At 54.9% G+C, this 13,421-nt stretch overlaps 1 protein-coding gene across 2 annotated transcripts in view; it reads left to right on the top strand.

The window, feature by feature from the left end:
• The window catches only part of CHD6 (chromodomain helicase DNA binding protein 6), a 101,735-nt gene that overhangs the window by 71,486 nt on the left and 16,828 nt on the right, over positions 1-13,421 (top strand). For both annotated transcript variants that reach the window (XM_062589606.1, XM_062589607.1), the window contains exons 22-30: positions 227-426; positions 5,140-5,299; positions 6,366-6,455; positions 7,447-7,550; positions 8,262-8,391; positions 8,701-8,761; positions 9,612-9,669; positions 10,639-10,858; positions 13,163-13,371. In XM_062589606.1, the coding sequence (XP_062445590.1) occupies positions 227-426; positions 5,140-5,299; positions 6,366-6,455; positions 7,447-7,550; positions 8,262-8,391; positions 8,701-8,761; positions 9,612-9,669; positions 10,639-10,858; positions 13,163-13,371 (1,232 nt within the window). The remainder of the gene's footprint in view (positions 1-226; positions 427-5,139; positions 5,300-6,365; positions 6,456-7,446; positions 7,551-8,261; positions 8,392-8,700; positions 8,762-9,611; positions 9,670-10,638; positions 10,859-13,162; positions 13,372-13,421) is intronic.

Genomic DNA, 13,421 nt, shown 5'->3' with positions numbered 1-13,421 from the left:
AACGTGGGCAGAGCATGAACCAACCAGCAGTCAGGGCTCCCAAAGCCTGCTCCGGCCTCTGCCCTGCTCAGTCCTAGGCAAACATCTTCCCACTTTGTGCTCCCCTAATGCAGAGACGTAACAACCACTGCCCATGGGAGCTGATAGGGCTGTGCCATCATGCTGGAGGGAAGGCACTGGAGGTATCTCTAGTTCTTCAGGAACATTTGCTGTGTTTGTGTTCTAGCTGGGGACGCTGGAAAGATATCCTGACCCATGGGCGGTTCAAGTGGCATCTGAACGAGAAGGACATGGAGATGATTTGTCGGGCCTTGTTGGTCTATTGCGTCAAACACTACAAAGGGGATGAGAAGATTAAAAGTTTTATCTGGGACCTCATCACACCGACGAAGGATGGCCAGAACCAGGCTCTGCAGAATCACTCAGGTATTGCGTGTTCTCTCTGCCATTGCACTGCTACTTGTCACTAGTGTGTCTGCTCCTGGGGCGGAGGCTGCAGCAGTCAAACCAAAGGTGACTGAAACAGCCAGGAAGCAGTTGTGCTTGAGCACAGGGACTTTCTCTGTGCAGAACTAGTGGCTCTCATAGGTCTAACCTCCATAGATCCTCAGAAACAGTGGCAGAGGCTGGCTGAGTGGAGGAGGGTATTCCTTGATTCCCAGTGCCTGTGAGGTCCTGGCTGGTGCTGGGAGGGATCCTGTTTGTGGGAACAGAGATGCCAGCCAACTCTTGGGTGCATGGTGCTAAGTTTTTTTCTGGTCTGAGAATACTCGTAGGGCTCCCCAGTGCAGAGAGATGCTGTGCAGTAAGTTCATGGGGCGCAGCTGCTGTGCACTGTCAACCGTGTGAACATACTCGATGCGATAGGTGTGAGGGTAGAAGTGGGTATGGAAGTGCCTGGCTATTCCTCAGGGCATTGCAGGATGCAGAATGGATCGTTGCATGGGAATCCTGCCTGTGCCCGCTGGGGAGCCCTGGCCCTAAAGCTAACAGGAGAGACTGCCAGGCGCTCCTCTCTTGGCTGCTTGGTGCCCCAACCATGCCAAGGTGAGCTGGTGATGCAGTTTGTGCGGTGTTCTCACCCTACGTAGCCAGCTTGGATCTCCTCTCATTGTAGTCTGATCCCAGACACCCCGGTCTGCAGTGCCTGCCCTCATCAGTGCAGGTGTAGTTTTACTGGTTTATCCTGAAATCTCTGCAATGCAGAATCCTACTAAGGTGGCGTGGCCTTCTCCCACTTCATAAGTCTAGCGGAAATATTTATCTCAGGTTTGGCTGTGCTCTCGCTGTTCCGAGGACCAGTACATATCTTTTCCAACCTGTGTGCGGTCTAAATACCCCATATATTGTGCCACATGTGGAGTTTTGAATTCCATCTGCATTGTGTTTGGCTGAGGCTTCCAGTGTAGCCGAGCCTTGGCCTGCCCCGTGCTCCTGCTGGGCTCTCTGCCTCTCTGCGTGGGGAGCGGGGCACTGCAAATTCACCCCTATGCCTGCAGTGCAGCATCTGCTCTCTGTAGGCATGCCTCGGAGCTGGAGCAGCATAACAAGCACAGCCCACGATGCAAACAGCATCATGCAGCCACAGTGGCCTTTGTCTGCAATGATGTGAAGGCAGAGCCTGTGCTGGCTCCTTGCATCAGCTGGAGGGTTGCGGCCTGAGACACTTAGTCACTGCCCATTCTGTGTTAGAGGACTGCGCCGATCTAGCAGCGCAATGCCTGCGTCATGCAGCTTCCACTATCAGGTGAGTTGGGCTGGGAGAGCTGCTCGGGGGAGGCCTCCTTGCTCTCACGGAGAGTGGTCACAGCCCCACGGCCGTGTGCGCTGTTTGTGTGCTTGTGATCCGTGGCAGAAGGTGAGTAGTGACAGGGTTGGGACTCTACAGCCTGCTTTTGGCACCGGTGAGCCAGGGCTGAAACCTGAGGCTCCTGTTTCGATGTGGTGGAGCGCCCGAGAGGCTGTTTTGAAGTGGCGCAATTGGCAGCGTGAGGCACGAGGCTCCCGGATGCTGTTGCTGAGCCCTAGGGCATGCCATGTGTTACTTAGTGTTTGGAACACCGTGATACACTCTCAAGACCCAACGTAACTGTTTCCTTCTGTCTGGAAACATCTGGCTTGCTTTGCAGCATGAGATCTGAGCGTGTGGCTTTTAGTGGCCCGCTTAAGTTACTGTAGTCACTTTGGGCAACGTGAGTCACCTCGGCAGTGCTGTCTCCTGCTCTTGCTGCACAATCCTGCTCAGAAAAGGTTGGGACTTACCTCAAGAACCCTACGGGGAGCAGAGCAAGAGTAAGAAACAAATCGGTTGACATGAATGGGCTTGACTTAGATAATGCCAAGTAACGAACAAGCCACAGTTTCAGTGGAGAGTCAGTAATGCTTTACTGCAAGAGTAGCATTACAGTTGACGAATTTGGATATTTAGCAGAGAGAAGCAGCCCAGGGCTTCTCCATCAGTGTGCTGGAGTGGCTTTTCCTAGCTCTGAAACCACCCTGCAGTCTTGGCCAGAAGGGACAGCAAAACCATCTAGCCTAACCGCTAACTGGATGAGAGCAGAGAGCCCTCTGGTGCAGAGCAGCCACGCAGCTGGCCCTGCTGTGGCACACCAAGGAACCTGAGGTACCCCTCATGTGTTTGCAGGGAGCTGACCAGGCAAGACATACTCCAGGAATGCCTACTGTGCAGAAGACAACAGAAGACTTCCAGGACCCCTGCTTGTGTGTCCTGGGGACTGCGCTTCCTTAATCCCAAATCTAGTAAAGTGTGTGACTACAAAAGGGTGGGCAGAGTCAGCCCACCTCAGAGCTCTAGTCTAATCTACCTGATCCACCCCCATCCTGGGCAGGGGTGAGCTACCAAGGAAGGTAGTGTTAGCACAGAATGCATCAGGCCAGACTGTCCTGGAGATAGAAGTCCTGGTGACCACTGCTTGTACCAAGCAGTTACCTGGGCTGGAGTGAGTCCTTTTACTGTCATGGAGCTGTAAGCATTAAGAAGGTGTTGAGGACACTGCAGTGCTTTCTAGTTACCCAGATGTTCAAGTCTGGATGTAAGGGGCAGAGCTGCTGAGGCTGTTCGTTCCCCTTCACAGACTTATGGCAGAGGAGGATAATCTGCCCAGGGAGGGGGCTAATCTGTCTCAGAAGACTCCAAACAATGGTGACCCCCACCAGGAGTCATATCCATGTTTCAGTGTGAACTCGCATCTTATTTCAAGGTTGAAGGTATATTTAATTTTCAGCTCCAGTCACTGGATGTCATTTTATCTTTATCAGCAAGATGGAATTGCATTCCTTTTCCGTTCAGTATCTCTGCCAAGTGTAAACACCCCCCTGCAGTGATCCGGTTCCCACGCAGCCCTTTTCCTGATGCACAGAATAGGAAACAATCCTTGAAGATCATCAGGATTATTTTCCAGCCTTTGATCACTCTGGAGCTTCTTGTTTGAACTCTTTTCCCTATTTACTGTGTCATCCTTGTGGAGTGAGACACACTTCAGAATTGCCATGGTGTCTAGGTCAGGCTCTAAGAAGAGCTCTGCCCAGGATCATGGTGCCTTCTATGCTTCTATGTGATATTTTTATACATCAAGGGGTCACCTGATCTCTTTGGGCTTAGCCTTGTACTGAAGACTCATAACAATACAGTTTCTTTGATGATCCCTAAGTTCTTGGAGATAGAGTCTCCCACACTCTGGGTTTAGCCTGTGTGCTTTATTTACAGATCCCTCCCCTGCATTTGGCAGTAATGAAAGACTCTATAAACTCTTTGAGATCTGTCAGTTCTGATCCATCCATGTCTCATCCCTCTCGTGTAATGCAAGTTTTAAACAAAAATGGAATGCCATATTAAATAGGATGTCAAACAGTGCTGCTCGTTGCTTTTATCAGCCAATTTTGTAGTCTTATTAAAAAGATAGAAGGCTGTTTTAATAAGATCTTGTGTCTCCTGTTCCAGTGCTGACTGACAATTATAGCTGAGCTACCACTTCTATAGTGACTGAAGATGAGCCTTTCCATGATTTTGCCCAGCTCAAGTCTTTTATCCAGTCATCCCCTTTCATCCTTTCTGAAATAGCTTTTCAGCTGTCCAGCCAAGCCACTCTCTCTGGTTGCAGGCACAAAATCTGAGTGGCACGGTGTTCCCGCCTCTGTGGTAGGGAAGACCTGAAGAACTACAGAAGGTGGATGAGGTGGACTCAGTTCTTTGAGGTGTCTCTTCTGGGTCCCAGGCACTGCAGTGGGTAGAGGAGAAATCATGGCATATTGACATGGAGGCATGGGGTGAAATTGCTGCAGGACTCAAACTGTATCTGGAAGAGTTTCAGTGCCCTGCACAGCCTCGGTCTGGTGCTGGGGCTAGAAGAAAAGGTGCAGGGTGCTGGGGGGGCTTCTAAATTGTGGCATGATGTTAACTGCACACAACCCACTCAGGGTGTGGAGCTGGGGGCTGTTGGTGGCTTTGTTAGGTTGCTTGGCTTGTGCGGGGTCCCTGCAGGGCTGTGATTGGAGCCTGCCCAGGTCCTGCTGGTGTGCCAGGGGCTGCAAACAAGAGCCTGGGGAAATGGGCTCTGTGGCCGCCACAGGGCCTGAGTGCCGGCGTGCAGAGGCAGAATTGGATGCGGAGTGGGTGCATGGACCTGCCGGAGGGAAGGTGTCAGGCAGTGGGGTATTGAGCCCTGCTTCTCATCCCAGCAGGGTGGACTCCTGCCTTTCCTAGGACTTTGACTTGCTCCATGTTTGTCTTTGACAGCCTGTTCCAGCCACCCGGGCAGAGATGTGCCACTCCCTGGCTGTGCCAAGCATCGTCTCTGCCCCAGAACTGCCAGCATAGTTGGACTGCTGGAAGCAGGCACATCCCCACCTGATACACCTTCCTCATCTGATCTGGGTGCAGTGTGGCTTGGGCTCTGCTGTTCACTGGGAGCAGTTCAGATATTTAGGCACATGGCTCTTGCTACTCTCATCTCCCGTGAGCCTGGCTCACCAGTCTGCAACAGGAAGCTTTGCAAAGCCTGCCGCTCCCCGGCTGTGCTCCTCTGCCTGGACACTGCCGTGCTGAAGATGCCTCGCAGTGGTGCCTGGCCTGTGCTCACGGTGCCCCTGGTGCTCACATGCTGCCACTTGCTGTTACAGGTTTGTCAGCACCGGTGCCTAGAGGGAGGAAGGGGAAGAAGACGAAGAACCAGATGCTGCTCCCTGAGATAAAGAACGCAGACTGGCTTGCTACATGCAACCCCGAGATAGTCCTGCATGATGACAGCTACAAGAAGCACCTTAAACAGCATTGCAACAAGTGAGTGTCGGAGCCCACAGCACCTCACAGAGTCCTGGCAGCTGTGCTATGGGTTACGGGGCTCTAGCATGGAGAGGGTAGGAAAGAGCTGTGAAGGACCCACAGCCCTGGCAGGATTGTCACACCCCAGGAATCTTCCGCCTTTAGTACAATGGCATTTCTAAGCTAGTGGTTGAACTCCAGCCATCTGCTCTTCAGCTTCCTCTGTCCCTGCCCTGATGCAGCTCCATGCTCTGCCTGAATCCTAGTTCCAGCCCTACCTGTTTGGAGCAAGTCTCATCTTGGCTCTGCTGAGAGTCTTGAGCTGCCTGTGTTGTCAGCAATTCTCAGCTGAAAATCTACGCAGCTAGTGGAGCCAGTGCACCAGAGCAGAACTGCAGAGGGCAACACTGGGCCGTGGTGGAGGGAAGTCCCTGAGTGATTCATTGGAAGAGTAGTTAATCTCAGAGTTGTTTGTGTCCCAGGGTGCAGAGTTCAGGACTGACTCTTCTTCCAGCACAGCCTAGGTACACTGTGGAGTGTCTGCCTCCTTCCCTGCCAGCACTACATGCCAGGCAGTGCCCACCACTAGGCAGGGCTCAGTGGCATCACTGTTCTCTCTAGCAGTGGTACTGGGCCCCACTGCTCTGTCCCACCTGCCCTTCCCTCCCTACGGGGCTCCTTTGGGATTTCTTGAGCCTACACAATTAAGGAGCTAATAGGGGGTGAGGCAAGAGGACTCAGTCCTACTACTGTGCTGCTCTTGGCTTGCTCCTTCAGGTAACAGGAGCAGTGTCCTGAGCACCAAACCTCTGCCTGCAGGGCCCCAGGAGAACACAGGACAGGGGACTGTGGGGTGACACCGGTGCCCATCCTACAAGGGGACAGGTGGCTTTGAGGAACTGGGTTCTCCATGGGGTGGGAAACATGCTGTCAAACAGGTTTCCCTGGCTTTGCTGAGCCTCAGAGCGTCCCCCTGCAAACGCTGCCAGGAGGCAGTGCAAACTGTGGTGAGGGGCATTGGGTCAGGCCCTGGCGTATGAGCACCTGTGTGCTAGCATGTGTTCCTCTCTGCACTCTGGGACAGGGTTCTGCTGCGGGTGCGGATGCTCTACTACCTGAAAGCTGAAGTGCTGGGGGAGGCTGCTGACAAAGCCTTTGAGGGGACACCTGCCAGGTAGGGTGCTTGTGGCGAACACCTCTATTGCTACTCGCGGAGGCGGTGGCAGCGCTTGAGCAGTGTCACAGCTGTCCAACCCAGCCAGCTCTGGGTTCACAGCAGCTCCAGGCTGGTTGGGCTCTGCAGTCAAATCCCCAGGTCTTGCTCATGCAAAACTTCCTTCAGTGGTACCTCTGCCAGAGCAGTGACTGCAGCCTTGGTCTGAGGTGGGTTCAGGCGGCTGAGGCTGGCGTTGGATCCCTGGTGGTGAAGGCGCCCTCTGCATCTTGCAAGAAAACATCTCCACATGCTGTCTGATGAAGCGGCCTTTAAACCAGTGTGGGAGACTGCTGTGACTGTGCCGGGTTCTTAGGACCAGCTGTCTTGGAGCAGAGCTTACACTGGTGCTCAGGGCCACAGTCCCTTCCCCAGCACCAAGGAAAAGGGGACCAACAGGCTCTGTTAATACCATTGAGCCTGCAGCCTCCCGGCTCCCAACCTTGTGGAAGGATTTAGCTCTCAAAGTTTAAGCAAGAAATACAATATGCTGTGCGCTAGTTTCCCAGAGCAGGGGCTGCTGCTTCCCTGAGTTGGGGCTAATGGTCTGTACCAGTGCAGCTCCATCAGCATGAGTCCTTGTGGAGGGCACACCGTAGCCCACCAGACACACTGTTATTTTGGGTTGGTACGTCTGCAGAAGACTTCTCCCAATAGATACTACTTGAGTCAGTTGGGGGCTCCTGTTGGTATCTCTGCCCCAAGGGAGGAGGAAGAGGGGCTGTGCAGTTGCTCTGTCTCTGGAGAAAGCGGAGGGGGGAAGGCAAGGGGTGTGGTAGAGCAGAGACTCCAGGTTGCTGTCCCCAGGGAGGTGTGCATGCCAGGCCCCACGTGGGCCCCAAGCCTGTAAACAGAAGCTCCTGTGTCCCTCTGCCCCTTTGCTGGCGGTGACCAGCACACCGCAATGTTTGCTGGGGCTGTGAGAGCGGCGCTCATGCCTCGTCTCCTGCAGAGAGCTGGACGTGCTGCTGCCAGACATTGACTATGTGGAGATCCCAGTGGACTGGTGGAATGCTGAAGCTGATAAATCCCTTCTCATCGGTGTTTTCAAACATGGTATGTACCCAACCTTGCTGGGTGAGTGCTGCTGTGTGGGAGGGACCCCTGTGGCCAAACGGCTCTCCAGAGCTCCAGTGTGCGTAAAGTGCGGGCGGCTTGTTTGCTTCCATGGCGGTGTGAGGGGGCAGAGACCCAGCCGTGCACAGCATCCACGGGGGACCGAGGCAGCTCTCCGCGGGGTGCCTGCAGCTGCGACGCTGCCAGCTCATTCTGGCGGCAAGGCAGGCACCCCTGTGCTGCAGGTGGCCAGGCCTGGGTCTTGTGGGGAGCTGATCCCCCTGTTTTCCCAGGAGCAACGTGTCGTTGTCCCATGAGAGTGAGCTGGGGAGGCAGGCACAGTGCCTCTCCTGGGAGCTCCAGCCTTGTCACGATACCCTCTTGCAGCTTCCAGTGGCCAAAGGGTTCTTCGTTCCCAGTCCCAGCCTGTCCTGGGTGCTGGGCACGGCTCTCCGAGCGCTGTGCTGCCTCCCAGGAAGGGCTGTGTTGTGTGGCGGAAAAGCTGACCTTTGCCTGCTGCCTCAGGGTTGCAGACCAGTTAGAAGCTTTTGGGAAAGTTCTGAATTTCTGAGGGTACGAATTGCACTTGGAGACAGACCCCAAGAGCCAGATGGGAGCTGTGTTCCCCAGAGCAGGAGGTTTCTGTAAACGAAGCTTGGGCCTGGCCATGTGCTATTTTTCTCATTTTTGATGGCCTGTGGCCACTGGCAGGTTACGAGAGGTACAACGCCATGCGGGCAGACCCGGCGCTGTGCTTCCTGGAGAAGGTGGGCATGCCAGATGAGAAGCTGCTGTCTGCAGAGCAGGGTGTCAGTGATGGGGCCCAGGACGCTGCTGAAAGGTAGGCAGGGGATGGAGCCATGCTCCCAGGGACTGGTTTGCTCACTCTCGAGGGCCGTGTTGGAAGTGGGGTCGGCGCTGTGGGGTAGGCTGTGCTCAGGGAGGGCAGCGAGAGGGAGAAGGCTCTGTGTGAGTGTGAGCACGGCAGGCGATGGGGAAGGGTGGCAGACTGGAGCTGGCTCCCCAGTGCAGCGCTGCGGGCTGCCACTGGAAGATGGGTGCTGGTTCTCTGCTCCATCTAGCAGACATCTGGCACAGCCAAGAGAGGCTGTGCTGCAGCTACCAGGGATTAACTTACCGTCTTACTCAGGGGGAGCATGGAAAAGGAAGAGAACGGTGGAGAAAAACTGGAGGGGCCGCCGAAGCAGGAGGTGAGTGTGGTTCGCGGTGGTCATACACATCTGCTGTTCCCATCCTCTGCTGCAGACTTAGCTCCTTCAGCTCTGCTGCAGGGCTCAGGAGAACTGGTGTCTCCTTTGACCCAGCTCCACGTAGGCTTTGCCTTACCTTGCGCGGGCTCTGTTGCCTGCTCTCTGGGTTGTCCTCACTCCCTGGAGCATTGCTTCTGCCTTTGCCTCTCTGTGTGTTTCCTGCTGATGTGGATTGTATCGCCCTCATGGAGAACTGGCACGGGGCGAGAGCTGTGAAATGCCCGGGGTGCTGGGTCTCACATGCAGCTTCAGGAGCCCCACAGGCCCCTGGCAAGGGGGCGATGGGGGTCCTGGGAGGAATGGCCCTGAGGGAGAGGAAGACTAGTGAATGAGGCAGCCTGTGAGAGAGCAGGGTTTGGCCGAGCAACAGAGGTGATAGCCAGTACTGGCACTACTGGTGTCCTGGATAGTGCTGCTACACCTCATGTCACTGTGGTGGCCGATGACCTCACCTTGGGGCCCAGTGTGGATAGTGTAGCTGACCTGAGCTGTTGTCTCCCCATCACGGGGCAGGGAGGAACGCGGCTGCAGAAAGGAAGCAGCCAGGGCCGAGGTGCTTGGGAGCGGGGCTGCCCACATTGCTCTGATGTCATGTGCTGACAGGTACATGCAAGGAGAGCCAGCAACTGCAGCCAGAGCACACAGGACACACTGCCCAACCAGTCCCACCACCCCACGCCCTGCCAGGGCCAGGCCGTGGAGCTGAGAGCTCCCACTGGGCAGGGCTGCGTGGACGGCAGGGGTTTCTGCACAGTCTAGAGAGGCCACCTCTGATCATTTCTTCCTGCAGGACGTCGTGGCTGCTGGGGTGGGCGAAGCCGGTGAGAAGCGGGACGAGCCAGCGGCAGGTGAGGCCGTACTTCCAAGAACGCGGCTCATGGCTGTCCAGGGGCTGGCACAGGGGCCTGCCTGAGCCAGAGCGGTGATGCAGGCAGAAAAGAGTCAGGGCGACATGCTGTTCAGTGTTATGGGTGAGATGGCTTAACCTGAACAACAGCGGTCACCCCGGGCTCTTAACTGGCTGTCTGGCTCTTCCAAAGGGCAGAGTAGCTAATTAGCACGTGGGGCTTCCAGCCACGCAGACTGGAGTGGAAGTGGCTGGCTGTGGCTGTGCAGTAGCCTGACACAGCTTCTCAGAGCAGGAGTGAAGAGAAGTAGTGGCCTGTCGTGGCCACGGTGAGCCAAAGGCTGGGCTGAACCTGATGTCAGAGCCTCGTGCAGCCCACCCCGTCTGGGGCCCTCCTGTGCAGATGCCCTCTGTGACCGAGAGCCCAGGCTGGGTTTGAGTCAGGGACAGGCCTTTTGGGGCAGCCAGGGTCCCCAGAAGGAGTGTTTCCGATGGGTACCAGCCAAAGCCAGCTGTGGGTGACTGCAAACCATTAGCCTGCACTGGCCATGCGGTTGCCCGCATGAGCTGAGTCTGCAAGGCGTCTGCTGACTGCAGAAGGCAGCGCTGATGGATGCCGTGGGCTGGCTGACCCCTCTGCGGAGCAGGGTGGGGGGTCACAGGGAGTCCTGGGGGCTGCGTTCCTGTCCTACATGTGGCCTGGCCCTGAGCTGTTGTTCCTACCTCCATCTTTGCCTCTGGGTTCTCTCCGAAGGAAGCTCAGTCCTGGGGAGGCTCTAAGCCAGCAGCTTTGGGGATGCAGAAGCCCAGGGGTGCTGAGCCCAGCCCCTTGCTCCTGGACTCTGTTCCCTGGTGTTCCCTCTGGCCGGGAAGGGCAGGAGAGCGCTCTGGCAGAGCCAGCCATTGGGATGTGGGAGCCTGTGGCTTTGCAGTGTGAGTTAAATACTAATGTCCTTGCTGATGTTTGAAGCCCAGGATGGCTCCGACTCAGACAGATCCTGCTGGCCTGTCTCATCTGCCCTCACAGCCAGACTGCGGAGGCTTGTCACTGTCTACCAGCGCTGCAACCGCAAAGAACTGCCTCCCCGTGCTGAGATGCTGGTGCCTGGTAACCATGGATACTGGCTGCAGGACGAGATGTTCAGGAGAGCCTCTGAGATGGACTCAGCAAACAAAGAAATGCAGAAAAGGTATAACGCAGGAGATGGAGGCAGTGGGTCCTTTGCATAGCTGCTGTGGGCCTCTCAGAATTTCTGCGCCCCAGAATTTATCTGGGAAATCTCACGACAGCCATGCTTGCAGCCAGCTGCCTGCAATACACAGGCCTGTGGGTCCTTCCTGGACGTGGGAGAGGCTGGTGGCCCGTGGAGCCAGACCGGCCTGTGGAGCCAGCCCAGCCCATGGAGCAGTCTCCTTGTGTAGTTTCTTGGTAACAGCTGATGAGAGCTTGAAAGGAGGAAGCAAGGGGACAGCTCTTCTGTGTAAAAACCGACATCTACTGTGCCAAGGATTGCCCTCCAGCCCCCAGTGTGCGCTGCTGGGCGGCGTTGTGTGCCAGAGCCCAGGACACCCAGTGGATGAAGGGTGATTGAGGAGTGCTGTTGCAGCCCGCGTGTGCAGCATTTTCAACCCTCATGCGTTTCACGCTGCCATGTTAGTCTCCTGCTGTTGGCCTCGGGAGCCCGGTGATGGTGTATCGTGGGGGCAGATTGCAGAGTGCTCCCAGTTTGCAGCATCTCAGTAAATGGAAGAATGGCAGGAGCATGGCCTGGTGCCTCCCATGGCTCCGGCAGAAATTGGGGAGGGTGTGAGATGGGGTGTTACTGCGTCCGTCACTGCCAGTCGCCACTCTGCAGCTGTGGGACTTCCTGCACTGCAGATGCTCTCCATGGTTAGTTCTCAATGGCTTTTTTGCCTGTGAATCTGTCCCTGTTACATGAACTGATGTAACATTTTGGTATCTGTGCTGTCCTGTGGCATTAAGTTTGGTGGTTTAGTTACGTGTTGTGTGAAGTCTCCGCTTGCACTCGTTTTGAGCACTTCTCTTCATCATTTAATTCGCTGCTCCCTACTTCTTTTACTGTGGGAAGCGCTGGCAAGTCATTCCCACTTGCCTTTTGCTGGCTCTCAGGATGGTATCACTCTGTTTACTAGTCCCCTGTGCGGAAGCTGATCTAGCTCACTGATCTTCCTTCTCCCCTTTCCCTGAATTTCTTCCAGTTGTACTATCTCCTCTCTGAGGTGGGGGCATCAGTGCTCCTCACAGTGGTGAAGATGTGGTTGTGCTGTGGACAATGATGCGTTCTGGTGTTTCCTGCTCTTTAACATCCTGGGCCGTTTCTTTCTTTTTTTTTTTTTTTTTTTGGTCTCCTTAGAGGAATGTACTAGGCAGATTCCCCCCAGCAAGCTCCTCTTGGGGCTCCTTCTGGTCACTGATTTTTGATTAACTTTCTTCTTGTTATTTGCTCTACTTTTTGGAATGAAATATCACTGCAGAGAGCTCTTCAGAGAGTCAGGCTGGAAACTAGGTTTAAGGATGTTTCAGTCACTCTGGGAGTTCAGTGGCCTGTCTGGTCTCTCTTGATGTATCACAGCTGCTTGCTAACATTTGGCATGGGGCTACAATTCAGAGGAGTTCTGATGCAACTTGATGCTTTCTTTTGCACATACCACTCATCTTCCTTTGTCGTGACCTGCTCCTGCTCTTCCTGTACAGTTTTTATCCTCATCTGTCTTCTCTGGCCTGTTTTTCAATGCTCTGTTTGCCCAGGGCTGCAGTTGCCCAGTGAACTCTTTACCGTCTCTGTCCTGGCTCGTTCCATCGAGTGATCCCCGTGTTTCCTCATGACATGAAAGCTCAGAGGGTCTGAGGCAATGTGAAAATTGTGGTACAACAGTGCCGTAATTGAAAACCCGCATCACCAAGGCTGCTTTCCCTTGGCGGGGAGAGCACCTGCCCCGTCACCCAAGAATCCTGCTCTCTCCTGTCCGCAGGAAAGGCCTGGCATTTGTAACTAGGACACTTAAGGCAATTAATCCTACTCCTGCCTCACCTCCTGAACAGGCTGGTTGTGAACTCTGTCCTTCTGTTCTCATTCCTGGTACAGAAAATCAGCCTTTCCATGAAGGTGATGAGACCAACTCAGTTTGAAGGAAGTGAGTTGGTGAAATAGCTCTGCCTCTCCACAGATGCTCCTAGAGCCTCTGCCCCACAGGCAGCACAGCCGTGAGCTGTGCCTTGGGTTCTTCAGACTGCGCAGTGAGCTGAGAGCCCGAGGGCCCATGACCTTCACTCCTTCTCACTATGCGCCACAGGACAGACGATCTCTGGCTGGGGTTCTCTGCTCCTTGATGCTCTCCTTCTGACAGCTTCTCCCTAACTGGTGGGCAGAAACTATACAGCCCTTCTGCCTGGTGCCTGCCCATGCTGGGAAAGTGTGAGGCTGACCAGGACATATCTCAGTGGTGTTTGTGTTTCCCTCCATGCCCCACAGGTGGACCAGGAGGGAACAGGCAGATTTTTACCGCACTGTCTCCTCCTTTGGGGTCATCTATGACCAGGAGAAGAAGATCTTTGACTGGGCCCAGTTCCGAGCCATCTCTCGATTGGAGAAGAAGACAGATGAGAGCCTCGAAAAGTATTTCTACAGCTTTGTGGCCATGTGCAAGAACGTCTGTGGTCTCCCACTGTGGAAAGAGGATGGTGAGTTGAAAAGGCATGGCCTCTGGCAGGGGCAATGGCCCAGCTACTCT

The sequence above is a fragment of the Rhea pennata genome, chromosome 16 (genome assembly GCF_028389875.1).
Source record: "Rhea pennata isolate bPtePen1 chromosome 16, bPtePen1.pri, whole genome shotgun sequence".
Taxonomy (NCBI): domain Eukaryota; kingdom Metazoa; phylum Chordata; class Aves; order Rheiformes; family Rheidae; genus Rhea; species Rhea pennata.
The sequence above is the reverse complement of the archived record's forward strand: the minus strand, read 5'-3'. Positions and strand labels throughout refer to the sequence as shown.